The following is a 13,080-nucleotide window of genomic DNA, read 5'->3' on the forward strand; positions in this document are numbered from 1 at the left end:
TTTTGTTTTGGGACGCTTGGATGACTCAGTGGTTGAGTGTCTGTCTTTGGCTCAGAGTGTGATCCCAGGGTCCTGGGATCGAGTCCCACATCAGGCTCCCCATAGGGAGCCTGCTTCTCCCTCTGCTTGTGTCTCTGCCTCTCTCTGTGCCTCTTATGAATAAATAAATAAAATCTTAAAAAAAAAACTTAGAATGCTTTTGATGTGTGGAAATCTTTAAAGATTTTCTTTTGAAATGTCTTCCATTGCTGTAATGGTTAGAAAGTCTTCTTATATCTAGAGATTGCATATTCATTAATATTTATTTCTAGTTTGTGGTGTTACCTTTCAAATATTTCTGGAATTACAATATGTGTTCATAGTATGGTTTGAATCTTTTTTTTCCAAAGAGCTAACAAGTATTCCATTACCATTTATTAAATAATCTTTACTTATCCCACTGAGTTTAATGCCTCCCTTCTCATATATTAAATTATTATTGATATGAGGGCCCATATCTGGGCTTTATGCCCTATTTTCTAATTTGGCTATTCTTGAGCCAATAAAGCTCTCAATATATTATTAATTATATTAATATGATTGTATTAATAAACCCAAAATTAATTTTATAAGTCCTGATATTTTAAAATATTATCGTTTTATCTACAATCATTTGTTCCAGTCTTCTTTTATATCTTTCAGTAGTTTTTACGTCTTCTTTGATAGTTCCTATTATCTTTTTAAGGCTATTCCTAGACATTTTATTTTAGTTGTTACTGTTGGAAAATTTTAGTATTCTTAATGCCTCCCATTTCATCTCTTTACCAGAAACTGGAAAATTCGGACCCTCTGATCTGATTTCAACAGATGAAGTGAAAGGAACTGGAAGAGCCACCATGAGTGGATAGATACTAAGGTTGCTCCCTGTGGGGCTGAGTGGTTCTGGAAACAATTCTATGAGGCTACATAGTTTCCAGCTTGCCTTTAGTTTCCTGGATATTTACAATTAGATATTAAAATCTGTGGCCAACTTACCCAGAATAAGACAGCACTTGCACAGAGGGTTACACGTATACATTTTCCCCAGGTAGTAAAGGGAACATGCTCTTCTTCCTTTAAAAAAAAAAAAAAAAAAAAAAGTTTAGTACTCTGGTGAAATGATTTTTTTTTCCCTCCCGATTGGTCTCTAAATCCTAGGCTGAATTTTTTTAAAAATTAGTTTTCAAACATAGCCCCTTTACTTATAACTGCCTTTTTGGGGGGTTAATTTCAGACATACACAAGGCATATGCAGTGTTCATTTTAATGTTGTTTTGGAAATGCAAGCATGAATAATAAGCAGTTTAGCTGCCATGACCTCAGCTCAGGATCCCGGGTATCTGACAATGCTAAGCTGTAGAACTACATTCCTGAGCTTGTCTTAGATTTTAGACACGGCAGCAATGAGAGCTCAGAGCCCGTTGCAGCACAGTAAGTTCCACAAGTGTCTGCAAATACTGGGTATCCACTATGTGTTTCTTGGTTGAGCTTTATATATTAATTTGATATAGCTAAGAATTTTTAAGTTTCTGTGGCCCATAAGCATATATTTAATTTTAAGAGAAGAGCTCAATACTTCTTAAGATTTACCTGGATTATACCAGGAGCTGTAGTATAATAATAATAGCTACAAAATACTTAACACGACATTTACTCTACGCCAGGTACTATTCTAAGAAGGTTTTACACATTAACCCAATTAACCCTTAGGACAACTGTATGAGGAAGCAACTCTATTATTCCCATTTTATATAGTTGAGGAAACTATGGCACAGAGAAGTCATTTGTCGAAGATCATTCAGCTTATAAATTGCTGGGTTGAATCTGTAGGCAGCCTTATTCTCAAGAGTTCATTACCACACTCTGGGCTCTCTAAACCAATGGAGGATACATTAGCAACAAAAGCACAATGAAAAAAAACCGATAAGGAAAAATGAACCTTATCCTCAATTTTTTAACAAGCAAAGTTTCAGTGGAAATTAAACTTATTGGTGATTTTAAATTACCAAATTGTCTTTTCTTCAGTACTTCTTCTATGTTGCCAATATTACAAGCTGGTTTTTTTTTTCAGTATTTAAAAGGTTTTCAACACTTAATTTTAAGTTTCTGCTTTCATTTCTGAATGTATGTATAGTCTTTCAACAGCACATGTGTGACCCCATCATCTTCCATAGTAAACAGTGAGAAGGATTCATAATGGGAATTGTTACATTGTAAAAGACAAATGTCACCTTCTGTTGATAATTGAACCTCACTTTTTCCCATTTATAAAATGAGGAGGTTGAAATGCTCCCTCCAGTCCCTTTTAGTGTTGGCATTCTATAAATCTGCGATTCAATTTATAAAATCTATACTTGGGGATATTTTCCGATGCTCTTGGTAAAGCATTTTCTTTCCAAGAATTATTCGTGTTCAGAATTGACTGTCCTTATGCTGATGATGGAAAGTACCATCAGCTCTAAATTTTCTATGTTGATGGAAAGGAGCAATAATGCAGATGATTCAAAAATTATCTTTCACTGGCTCTGGAATATTTATACAGAGAGATATAGTTTTATTTTATTTTTTTATTTTTTGCAGCAGCAGGAGCAGAAGCAAATTTACCTTTCCAATTACAGAAAATGCCAAGCACAGGCCTAAACTTAGTTGGACTTGAACAAATGTTTCCCTTCTTCCTCTACCCTTTCTCTGACTTTAGGAGGAGAGCCACACAATCTTATGTGCATCCCAGCCAGAAGGTGGAGCAGTCCCAGAGGCTTAGTGCAAAACAAAGGCCAGCTAGTCTAGGATGAAAAAGGGGCCCTAACAATGAGGGGCATGTGAAAAATTGAGAGTCAACTACAAAATCCAAGGTGTCCTTCCTAACACAACTATGTCATAGAGCCTAAGCTTTCTTTTATCCATTATTTTTTATTGATATGAAAGAAAGGACACAAACCAAATACATCTTTTCTTAATTTTATGTCTGACTCTAATTTTTTTTTCCAATTTTACTTTTATGATGAAAAAAGGTGTCACATTTATCTCCTATGTCCATCGTTACCATTCTAAGCCATACATCTTCACTTTGGTTGCACATCAGAATCACCAGGGAAGCTTTTAAAAATCCCTTTGTCCAGAATATACCCCAGGCCACTACGTACTACCACAGTATATAGTGATGGGGTCTGGGCATCAAGCAAGACTTTTCAAGGTCTTAATGATGATTTCAAGGTCTTCAAGACTTTCAAGGTCTTGAAGGTGATTACATTGTACCACCACGGTTGAGAACCACCGTATAAATGGATAGAACATTCTCTTTACCTGAGTAATCTCATTGATCACCACGTGAGTACACTGTGCCTCATATTCTGGCCGGGGTTGCTCTTCCTGCTGTAACTCAACAGTGTCCCATTCATACTCAAGTTCTGCCTGGCGCCGTTTCCAAAACTCCAAAAACAAGGTAACTAAGAGAGAGAGAGAGAGAGAAGAGGAGCAGGTGAATCATCAATGATGACTAATGCTTCAGAAATCTGTGCTGAATTATTAATTATTATAATTACCCATAACACTTTTACATACAGTCAGTAGAGTCTAACTTATAGGTAATACGAATATTTAAAAGAAAAAAGTTATTTTTTTAAAAAATGATATTGATAATTTGTTCAACTTGTGAAAACAGACTACAGCCACGGGAAAGGTAATAACATGATGGTCAGAAGGCATGTGAGCGTGTCTAATGCTAAGGCGTCTGCTACTAGCACTTTATTGCCAACTACAAAACACCAGTAACTACCATAACTCAGAAACCGTTTATGGTCCCTCCGTCCTTCGGCCTGTTTGTCCATACATCCCTCACTCTCTCTCTTCTTTCCTAAGGGCCTGAGGGGGGCACTTTACTAGTCCCCAAATCTCTACTTACCATTACCCAGGCCACCCTAAATTAAAATAATAATATTCTTAAATATAGAAAACTGATATTTTCTCAACCTTGTATGAAGTATGAGTAAAACAGTTTTTAGAAATCTTTACTATTGGGCAGCCCGGGTGGCTCAGCGGTTTAGCACCGCCTTCAGCCCAGGGCCTGATCCTGGAGACCCAGGATCGAGTCCCACATCAGGCTCTCTGCATGGAGCCTGCTTCTCCCTCTGCCTCTCTCTCTCTGTGTCTCTCATGAATAAATAAATAAAATCTTAAAAAAACCTTTTTTACTATCTTTCAAAGCTTGTAATTTAAAATACTAAATAAAGACAACATTAAATGTTGACTGAAAATGTAGTTTCAGGGTAAATCCCCTAGACCTTTCTTTCAATCAGACTGGTACCCCTAAGCCCTTCCTATATAGAAATTCTGGATTTACCACTGTTCCACACACAAGTATTTTTATGTGCCAAAAATAAAGAGAAAAAAGCCACAGGCCCTGCTTCAAGGAGCTACAGGGTATGTAGGAATTATGGTGGTGTGCCCGTTACAATAGACTAGTGAGGGTGATGACAGGTGGCTCTGGGAGCACAGACGCAGAACATGTGCTCAACCTGGAGCCGAGGCTCTCCCTGAGGCGGGGACCCCTGCAGCTGCCCGGAGATGACTGATTTGGAGTTGGAGGTGAAGGTGGGACATGAGCCCCCATCCCCCACTGGGGGAGCTGCCCATGCAAAGGCAAGGAAGCCAGAGAGTCAGATACTCTCCAGAAACTACAAATATCTGGAAGTGAGTGCACAGTGTCATGAGGAGGGTGGGGCAGACAGTGGAGATCGCTGGGGCAATCGCAAAGGACTCTAGGCCTGAAGATACCTGTTTGTTACCTAAAGGTAAAGGGGACATTGCAAGTGTTCTAGAGGGACTAGAGGCAGGGAGACCTGCTGTACATGATGAGTCGGCTTGGGTGAGGAGGAGAGAGAAGACAGAATGTTTGGCAGGTAGGATGGTTACATGCAAACGTGTAAAGGGGAGGAAGAGGTCTAGGATGCCAACAGGGTTTCTGGCTTGGGTGATGCCCTAAATTCTAATGCCATTACCCAGGGGGAAGGGCAGTAAGAGGAGTGAGCCTAGGAAGACAAGTTTAGTTCTAATTAAATGCCTCTGGGCCATAGGAGAGACATCCAGTAGGTAGGTAAAAGTCTGAAATTCGGGAGAAAGATCTATGCTGAGCTGGAAACTTTGCAAAGTAGTAACTGAGGCCATGTGTGGATGGGATCACTAAATGAGAGGTAGAGGGGTAGCTTTCCCCCTGGCTGCACATGAAAAGCACCTGGGAGCTAAAAAAACAAAACAAAACAAAAAACACTGAGCCCAGAAACCATCCCTGAGTTTCTGACTTTACTGGACTAGAATGAGGCACTGGCATTGTGTTTTGCTTTCGTTTTAAAGGTCTACTGTCAGAGTTGAGACCTGCTGGAGTAGACAGCAGAGAGAGGCCGGCCTCTTGTCCTGCAGACCACATGTGGGCAGCCAGAGGTGCGGGAGGAAATCCTGGGCTGTGGCTGTGAGCAGCGTGAACGCGGCACTCCCCAGTGGTGAAGACAGCTGAAATGGGTAAAGTACTCCCTTCCCAGCAGTGTTTGTCTTGCCTTTCTAATTTTCCAGTCACGATGAGTGAGAATAGAAATAAGCTGGATGTTGGAATCGAGGTCAAATCCTGGTTTGGACAATTAGATGTGTGACTACTGGTCAACCTGTTCCAACTTTCTGAGCCCCCATTTCCCTTTCTGTAAAATGGGGGCAACAGGACCAACCTCACAGGGCTGTTGTGAGCTTACTGACATAACTATGGAAAAGCCCTCATACCCCTCAGTGATAATTGCTATTACTCTCATTTTAGACACACAGAGAGAGGCACAGAAAGGTTAAAATACCTACCCGAGGTGGGTTTTTTTTTGTTTGTTTTTTTAGATAAAATAAGATACAGCTTTTATTTAAAAGTTAGCGACACAGAACTATCCCAACAATAAAAAAATTTAAAAAAAAAAGTCTGAGTTGAAAAAAGCAGGAATGGACCACCTTCGCTGCAACCCTTCCATGTTTTATTGAAAAGAAGAATAAGGAATATGCCTGATTGAAATCCCCTCCCACAAACAGTGTGTTGGCTGGAAGTGGTCATTAGGTCTCATATGCCCACACAGGCATTCTTGGCTCTAGAGCTCAAGCTGTGTGTACGTACTACGTGGTCCTGCCTCAAGCTTCTTGCTCCTTTGCCATAATAGGATATCGGAAGGTCAATTCTACAAAACCTTTGGGTATTATTTTGCAGGGTCCAGGGAAGACACTGATCATGTACTATAACCACCCAAGGTTTTAGCCTGCTCCTGGACCACATCACTGCTGACTCACGCTGCTGTGTGTCCCAGCCTGGGAGCCCCAGGACCTCGGGGGACTCTGCACGAGCCCAGACAGGAATTTCCTGTTCTGGGTCTTTTGATCTTTCTCCCTCTGGTGGGGAGCCCTGCATTTATGTTCTCCGGCAAACCACACACACCACGAGGCTCTTGTTGATTAGAGAGACACAGTTAGGACTCTTACATCAACATGTAATGAGAGAAGAGGGAAAGCTGCCTAGGATCTTGGGAATCAAGAACAGCTTGTCCTCTTAATCATGGTATCATTTCCTGTAAAGGACGTATGCATCACATGAAGACAGCCACATTCAGTGTTGGCGCTTATATCCAGCAATGTCCAAGGACAAGGGGCACATTCTAGCACATGGTAGTGTTCCAGTTGCTGTAAGTCTGCTGCTGAAGAGCTGGGGCATTTTACTGGGCCTTGATTATTCAACCCTCTTTACTCACAAAGCTAAGTAAGGATGGCAGGTGAGCTTGCTCAGCCTTTATTCCAACTTCCCAACTAAAAGACTAGGTTAAGGGACCCCTGGGTGGCTCAGCAGTTGAACATCTGCCTTTGGCTCAGGGTGTGATCCTGGGGTCCCAGATCAAGTACCACATTGGGCTCTCTGTGGGGAGCCTGCTTCTCCCTCTGCCTATGTCTCTGTGTCTCTCATGAATAAATAAAATCTTTTTTTTTTTTTTTAAAGACTAGGCTAAAAAAAGATAATTTTTTTTTCAGCCTCTCTTGAAGCTAGGGCCCCCTAATGTGATTTTATAAATGTCCAACAGATGCATTTGTGTGTCACTTAAATCAGAACCTGAGGTGAGTGGTGGCAGAGGTGGTTGCAGGAGTTGCATTATTTTGCTGGTGTGGATGGTGGTGGGAGCAGTATAGTTCTGGAACTGGCAATAGCTGTTTCCTGATTTCCAAGTGTAGCTGGTTAGGGCACCGCCCTTCCTGATTCCCCAGCTCTCCATAAGCCAAGGGCTTGGTGTTTTCCTGGAAATAACTAGGCCCAGCCCAGAACTCAAAGGTGAAAATTTAAAATGCAGCCATGCAGCCAAGAGCCTGGAGCCAGGGAGGATCCAGAAGTAGGTAAGAAGTAACAAGGAATAAGGAGAAGTGGATATGTTAAGGACTGGCACTTTAGCCTTGGGTTGATGTTTAGGATTTGAGTATATGAATGGGTGGCCTGGCTTGGCCTAAAAGGGTGGACATTATTCAGGCAAGTACATGATTTTTACTAGATTCATTAAAAAAGGTTTTCAACCCTAAACTTTTAGAGTTCCTAGGGAGTAGAAAAATACTAGGAATACTCTAAATACTCTAACAGATCTGGGCACACAAGAGACGCTACAAGAATATGAATGGTCGTGATATAAAAGACTTCACATGATCCTCCTGCCTCTTCAGCCTGTGATTTCTGATTTTCTGTAACAAGGTTCACAGCAGTGGTTCTCATAAGGCAGACATAACAGGAAAGGCAATGAATATAAGACACTTCAAATACAGACTTCATCATACATACATATCCTTAAAGATACACATATGGTGCTTCAAGCAGTGTTGAAATGTTTTCTGCATTCTAAAATCTGATGACATCAAATCAGCTGAAAATGCTTAAGTCAGTTCCATAAACACGATGTAGTTAATGATCATAGAAAGCAAGGTTAGCTAGGAAATGGAAGGTTTGTCTTTCCAATACCAAAATTAATTTATATTTTTGCCTTATTTAAAATGTATTTCGGGGTGCCTGGATGGCCTCTGACACCTGATTTTGATTTAGGTTGTGATCTCAGGTTTGTGGGATTGAGCCCTGGGTCTGACTCCCCACTCAGCATAGAGTCTCTGCTTGTCCCTCTCCCTCTGCTTCTCCCCACCTGCTTGTGCTCTCTCTCTCTAAAGTGAATAAATACAATCCTAAAACAAATGTATTTCTAAATTAGGACGTGTTAGAATTTTATACATTATAAATCAGTGCTGAGACAAAGGTTAGGAGAATAGATAGAAGTGACCACCACCCATGTGTTTGGTACTTGGGCTCTTACTGGGGGGGAGAAATGAAATGACATATTTTACGATAGAGGAGTACAGAGGATTTTAATCCAAGAATTTGATCTTTATTCTTCTGTGTGTCAAATATTAGCTAGTGTTTGGTATCTAGCAAGAACATAGCTAAATGTCTGAAGGACAATAACTTTGTAGATAAGTGTGACCATCTTATAGTTCGCTTTATCCAGGAATGGCAACTAAACTCTAAAAAGTGTCCAGAACAGCTGGATCATCTGTTCTGTGATCTATCTGGTAACCTCAAATAAGCACAACCACTGCAAAAGAGAAACAGTCTCAAGGACACCTAAAAAGAACCGTGAGCTGCATGTGTTCATGTGCTGTCTTCTCAAGAATAAGAGACTTGAGTCACTTTCTTCCCCCACCTATCTATGGCCTCAGCTTTATTTCCTGCTTGACCTACACAATAAAATTGGGAAAGATTTGTCTTTGAAAATGGAATTATTAAAAAAAAAAAAAAAAAAAAAAGAAAATGGAATTATTTTCTTCTATGGTTGAACATTTACATCAATTAAACATTTAAATATCTGTGTTTAAAGAAAATAATTACCTCCTTACATCAATGATGCCATTCAAAGTAAATAACTATAGTGTTAAAACATCTATGTAAGAATTCTATTCTTTTGGACTACATCTGTTCTATTTATTAAATAGAATTTATTACTTACTATTATAAGAGTAATACACACTTACTAAATACTCATATAAAAGAGTATAAAGAAGAAAGCATACCTGTGATTCCTGTGTTGCTTCCCCTGAACCCCAACACCATATAAGTCAGGGTGGATCAGGGCTGAGGGCACCATTACAATAATGGCTCCCAATGAACCATGCCTCCCTGTCCAAGCCCTTGGGTAGTCCTTCCAACCTCCTCACATTGTTGGCTTGGCAATGACCTGCTTTGGTTGATGGGACATTCACAAACTTGATGCAAACATACATTCAAAAAATGTCTGAGAAGTGGGGCTTGTCCTCTCTTGCTTCTCTTTGGAACCTTAAAACCACCAGGTGAAGAATCCTGGTCTAGTTCATTGGAGAATGAGACATCACAGAGAGCAAGATGCACCAGCCCAGCTGAGTCCCATAGACCAAACCAACCTGGCAACTGCCAGACCATCTACCCCAGGAGAGCTGCTAGCTCATTGTGCACATAGATTGAGTCAGCACATGACTGGAGAACCTCCCAGCAGATGCAGAGAATCATGAGAAATAATAAGTGTGTGTTTTAAGCAACCACATCTTGAAGTAGTTTTTTAAGGTAATAACTCATACAATGGCCTTAAGAGTTGTAAACGGAGTCATAGGGGAGCTGAAGCTTAGGCAATCCAAGGTCCTAAAAGTGGGCTACTTTGATAGCTTATGTAAAACTGTGAAATGTTACTAAATTAGCTGCTTGTATGATCTTAGAGTTTGTTTGTTTTTTTTTTAATGTTAAGATGCAAAAGTAAACTGGAAAAATAAAAAAGGACAATAACTTACCCCATACCCCCATAAACACTGCAAACACTAGAGTTCCAAAGCTGTCAAAGATGCACAATTTCTGGAAAATACAACAATGATATATAAATGAACCATGTTTTCTACTCACTAGGATTCAGCCTATAGGCAATGCTTTGTGTATTCTAAGTCTGAATTTCTTTAAAAGCTGATACCTAATTTAACAATCACCATATCTATTACATACTTGCAGATGGGATTTCTTATTTTGAAAGCAAACAGCCTTTGCTGCATTTACCACAGTGCATTTTCCAATGGAATCTTTCCATATCATGATGAAGAAATTGGCATAGCTGCTAAGAGTTCATTTGGTTTAAGGTCTCTATCAGACTTTTGAATAATGGCCTCTTCTTATAAGCTGTCAGAGTCAACTCGCAGTAGTATAGCTCTAAAAATACAATTAACTCGAAGCAACTTTTAGATTTACAATTTGCATCTTATTATCATCTCATCCTGGTCACAGGGTAAGTTACTGGGTTCTTACTTTTCTTGCTAAGAAAAGCACAAGGCTGGGGTTTATTCTGAGATGGTTCTGGCCAACCAGAGTTCTGTTTTTCCACACCCAATTATGGCTTTTTTTTACCATCAGTGACAGAGGTTTCCATGAGATTAAGGATGCACAGGGACCATTGCTGACATTACAATGGGTACAACCATGAACAAATAGATGACACACCTGTACAAAGAAGACTTTATTCACTAGTTCTGCTAAATTTCTTTCTTTTTTGGGGGGGGGGGTGCGGGTAGTATAGAAATGGCCTATCTCCCTTTAGGGATTCCTGGAAAATCTTTCAAGCAGTTACTAATTTTTCCCTAGTGCTGGAAAAAGTGGAAAACATGTAGAATATCAACTTTATGCTAGATTATACAGATCATATGAAGAGTGAAGAAGACAGTGTAGAGAAAGAAGCTATGGGATTAAAAAAAACTCAACTTTTCAATTGCTAATGAAAATTCAAAGTTGCTTGTAAGGAAAACTCTTTAAGTAACTTTTTTGGTTACCCTTTATATACTGATGTAAAGTTGGTAAACTTTCATCTATGTGAAAATATGTTATTTTCATAAAAGAATATCCGCTTAACCATCATCTTATCCATGTGTTTTCCAAGGCACACAGATGCCCCTCAATCCTCTATCTGGACCCTGATCAGAAAGCACAATTCCAGACTGTTAACCCAATTATTCCTCTCAAAAAATCAGCTCAAGGAAGACAATTAATAAGTGAGTGCCCCCTCTGGAGAACACTGCTCTCCACCTATTCCTCTAGTCCTGGCATCCCATAGACCAATATTTTAAATCTGTCAGCTTTGACCCTTAAGGAACCATAGCTCTCATTTAATGTTATGTCTATCCCTCAATGAAAACTATTGTTAAGAAAAGTCCTATGCTGGGGATCCCTGGGTGCTCAGCGGTGTGGCGTCTGCCTTTGGCCCAGGGTGTGATCCTGGAGACCTGGGAGCAAGTCCCTCGTTGGGCTCCCTGCGTGGGGCCTGCTTCTCCCTCTGCCTGTGTCTCTGCCTCTCTCTCTCTCTTTGTCTTTCATGAATAAATAGATAAAATCTTAAAAAAAAAAAAAAGTCCTATGCAGAACTGTTCCATGTGTTATAATGCTATTACTGAAGATTCTGTCCAATGCTACTCCCTGGGATCAATGCAGTCCTCTCTATCTGATACCTCCCTACTGCCCTGACACTTCTGAGTATCTTAATCCACAAGGAATAAAACCCTACCTAGGAATCCTTTGCCCTACCATGTTGAGAAAAAGCCAGTGGAAGTTTATCTGTCAGTGTGAGAGAGGAAAAAAAAAATAGAAGCAGCAAGAAAAAATAGGTTTATCACTAATGCCAAGATCACCTGGTTGCCTGGCTCAAGCTAAGGGATGTGTCTTGCACTCCTATGAGATGGAGTTAGGTGGCATGGATGAAGTTACCATTTTTGCCATATTTGTGAGGATTGAGGACTCAGCAGAAAGAACAAGATGGCTGGCCTGTGGACCCCATAAGCAGGAATCAGAGGAGAAGGTAAGGAAGGGGCTTTCATGGTAAAAAAGCTTAGCTTAACTTGCTTGGCAAGAGGGCACAGATGGGGAAACACAGCAGTGTTAAGATCAGCCCCAGTCAGTGTCCTGTTTTAATCCCATGGAACAGGAAAGAAAAGAGATGGTTACTTATGCAGGGCATGATGTTTTAAAGCAGAGGAACCAATGAAAATCTAAAAAGTGACCATTTGCTGTGTTTCTTCCTGCAAAGGAACAAAATCAAAACTTTATAACAATGTATTTCTGAGAACAAAATATTTCAAGTTACGACATTTCCCTTTTATCTTGCCAGCCAAAAAGCTAAGAACCTTTTTTAATGCTCAATCACAAAAACAATATTAATCCTGATTATTTCCATAACTGTTCCCTCATTTCCTTGATCCTAATTTTCTATTTCTAATTTATTAACCCTTTTAGCATTCCCATCCATTAGCAAATATTTCATCTCTTTCCAAAAGAAAGAGGCAGGAATGAATATATAAATGTATGAGTGAAGAAATGATTGAGTTAACCAACAGAAAAACATGGAAAGCTTTTTCTCCTCTTTAAAATTTTAAAAATTTAATTCTTTTACTCTTGCAACAGGAAGGAGGTATATGAAAGAATAAATCGCTCTAACAAGAGTCAAAGGATTCTTTAGGGCATTAGAATAAAAGATTCATTTTTTCCAAAACAATGGAAAAAAATGTACACAGGGACATATTTGAAAGTCACATGTTTAAGGATGAGTTGGTAGAAGAGAAGATCTGAAAAAAGACATGGGGGTGTGGTGTTTGAAAGAGAATTTCTTAAGGAAAATGAAATTTCCAATTGTTCTTGGTGGAGTAGTTTGCCTCTGGTATTGTCATTGGCATTTACCTTAAATCCAGTGTCCAGGGATATGCACTAACTAGTCACTTTTATGAGTCAACATCACTGGAAGGCATCTATCTTCTCTCCTGCTAGTTTCAGGTCTTTTACTTTATGTGATTTATGATAGATTTTTATAGTCTAGAATTTGTGTTGGTTTCTGGGGGAGAGGCAATGAAACCTATTTTAATTCATAAATTAAGAGTAAAAATCCATGTGCTGACAATACCCTGCAATCATCTTAATTAAATTGCAGAACATTTTTCAAACACAGTGCTCAATTTGTGAGTGAAGTGGCTGCCACTACT

At 39.6% G+C, this 13,080-nt stretch overlaps 1 protein-coding gene and 1 long non-coding RNA gene across 6 annotated transcripts in view; one reads left to right on the top strand and one right to left on the bottom strand.

Annotated features, from left to right (window-relative positions):
* Positions 1-13,080, bottom strand: part of ANO6 (anoctamin 6) — a 186,089-nt gene that overhangs the window by 35,425 nt on the left and 137,584 nt on the right. For all 4 annotated transcript variants that reach the window (XM_077870360.1, XM_077870363.1, XM_077870361.1 and 1 more), the window contains 3 exons: positions 9,868-9,928; positions 3,322-3,464; positions 1,015-1,092 (listed from right to left, as the gene is read on the bottom strand). In XM_077870360.1, the coding sequence (XP_077726486.1) occupies positions 1,015-1,092; positions 3,322-3,464; positions 9,868-9,928 (282 nt within the window). The remainder of the gene's footprint in view (positions 1-1,014; positions 1,093-3,321; positions 3,465-9,867; positions 9,929-13,080) is intronic.
* The window catches only part of LOC144296957 (uncharacterized), a 51,541-nt gene that overhangs the window by 5,950 nt on the left and 32,511 nt on the right, over positions 1-13,080 (top strand). Inside the window, exons 2-3 of one of the 2 annotated variants that reach the window (XR_013363920.1) lie at positions 5,368-5,532; positions 6,248-8,797. This is a non-coding gene — a long non-coding RNA (uncharacterized LOC144296957). Of the gene's footprint in view, positions 1-5,367; positions 5,533-6,247; positions 8,798-13,080 lie in introns of those variants that run through there. The other variant, XR_013363921.1, reaches the window with a different exon arrangement.

Source organism: Canis aureus, chromosome 25 (assembly GCF_053574225.1).
Source record: "Canis aureus isolate CA01 chromosome 25, VMU_Caureus_v.1.0, whole genome shotgun sequence".
In the NCBI taxonomy this organism is placed as follows: Eukaryota; Metazoa; Chordata; class Mammalia; order Carnivora; family Canidae; genus Canis; species Canis aureus.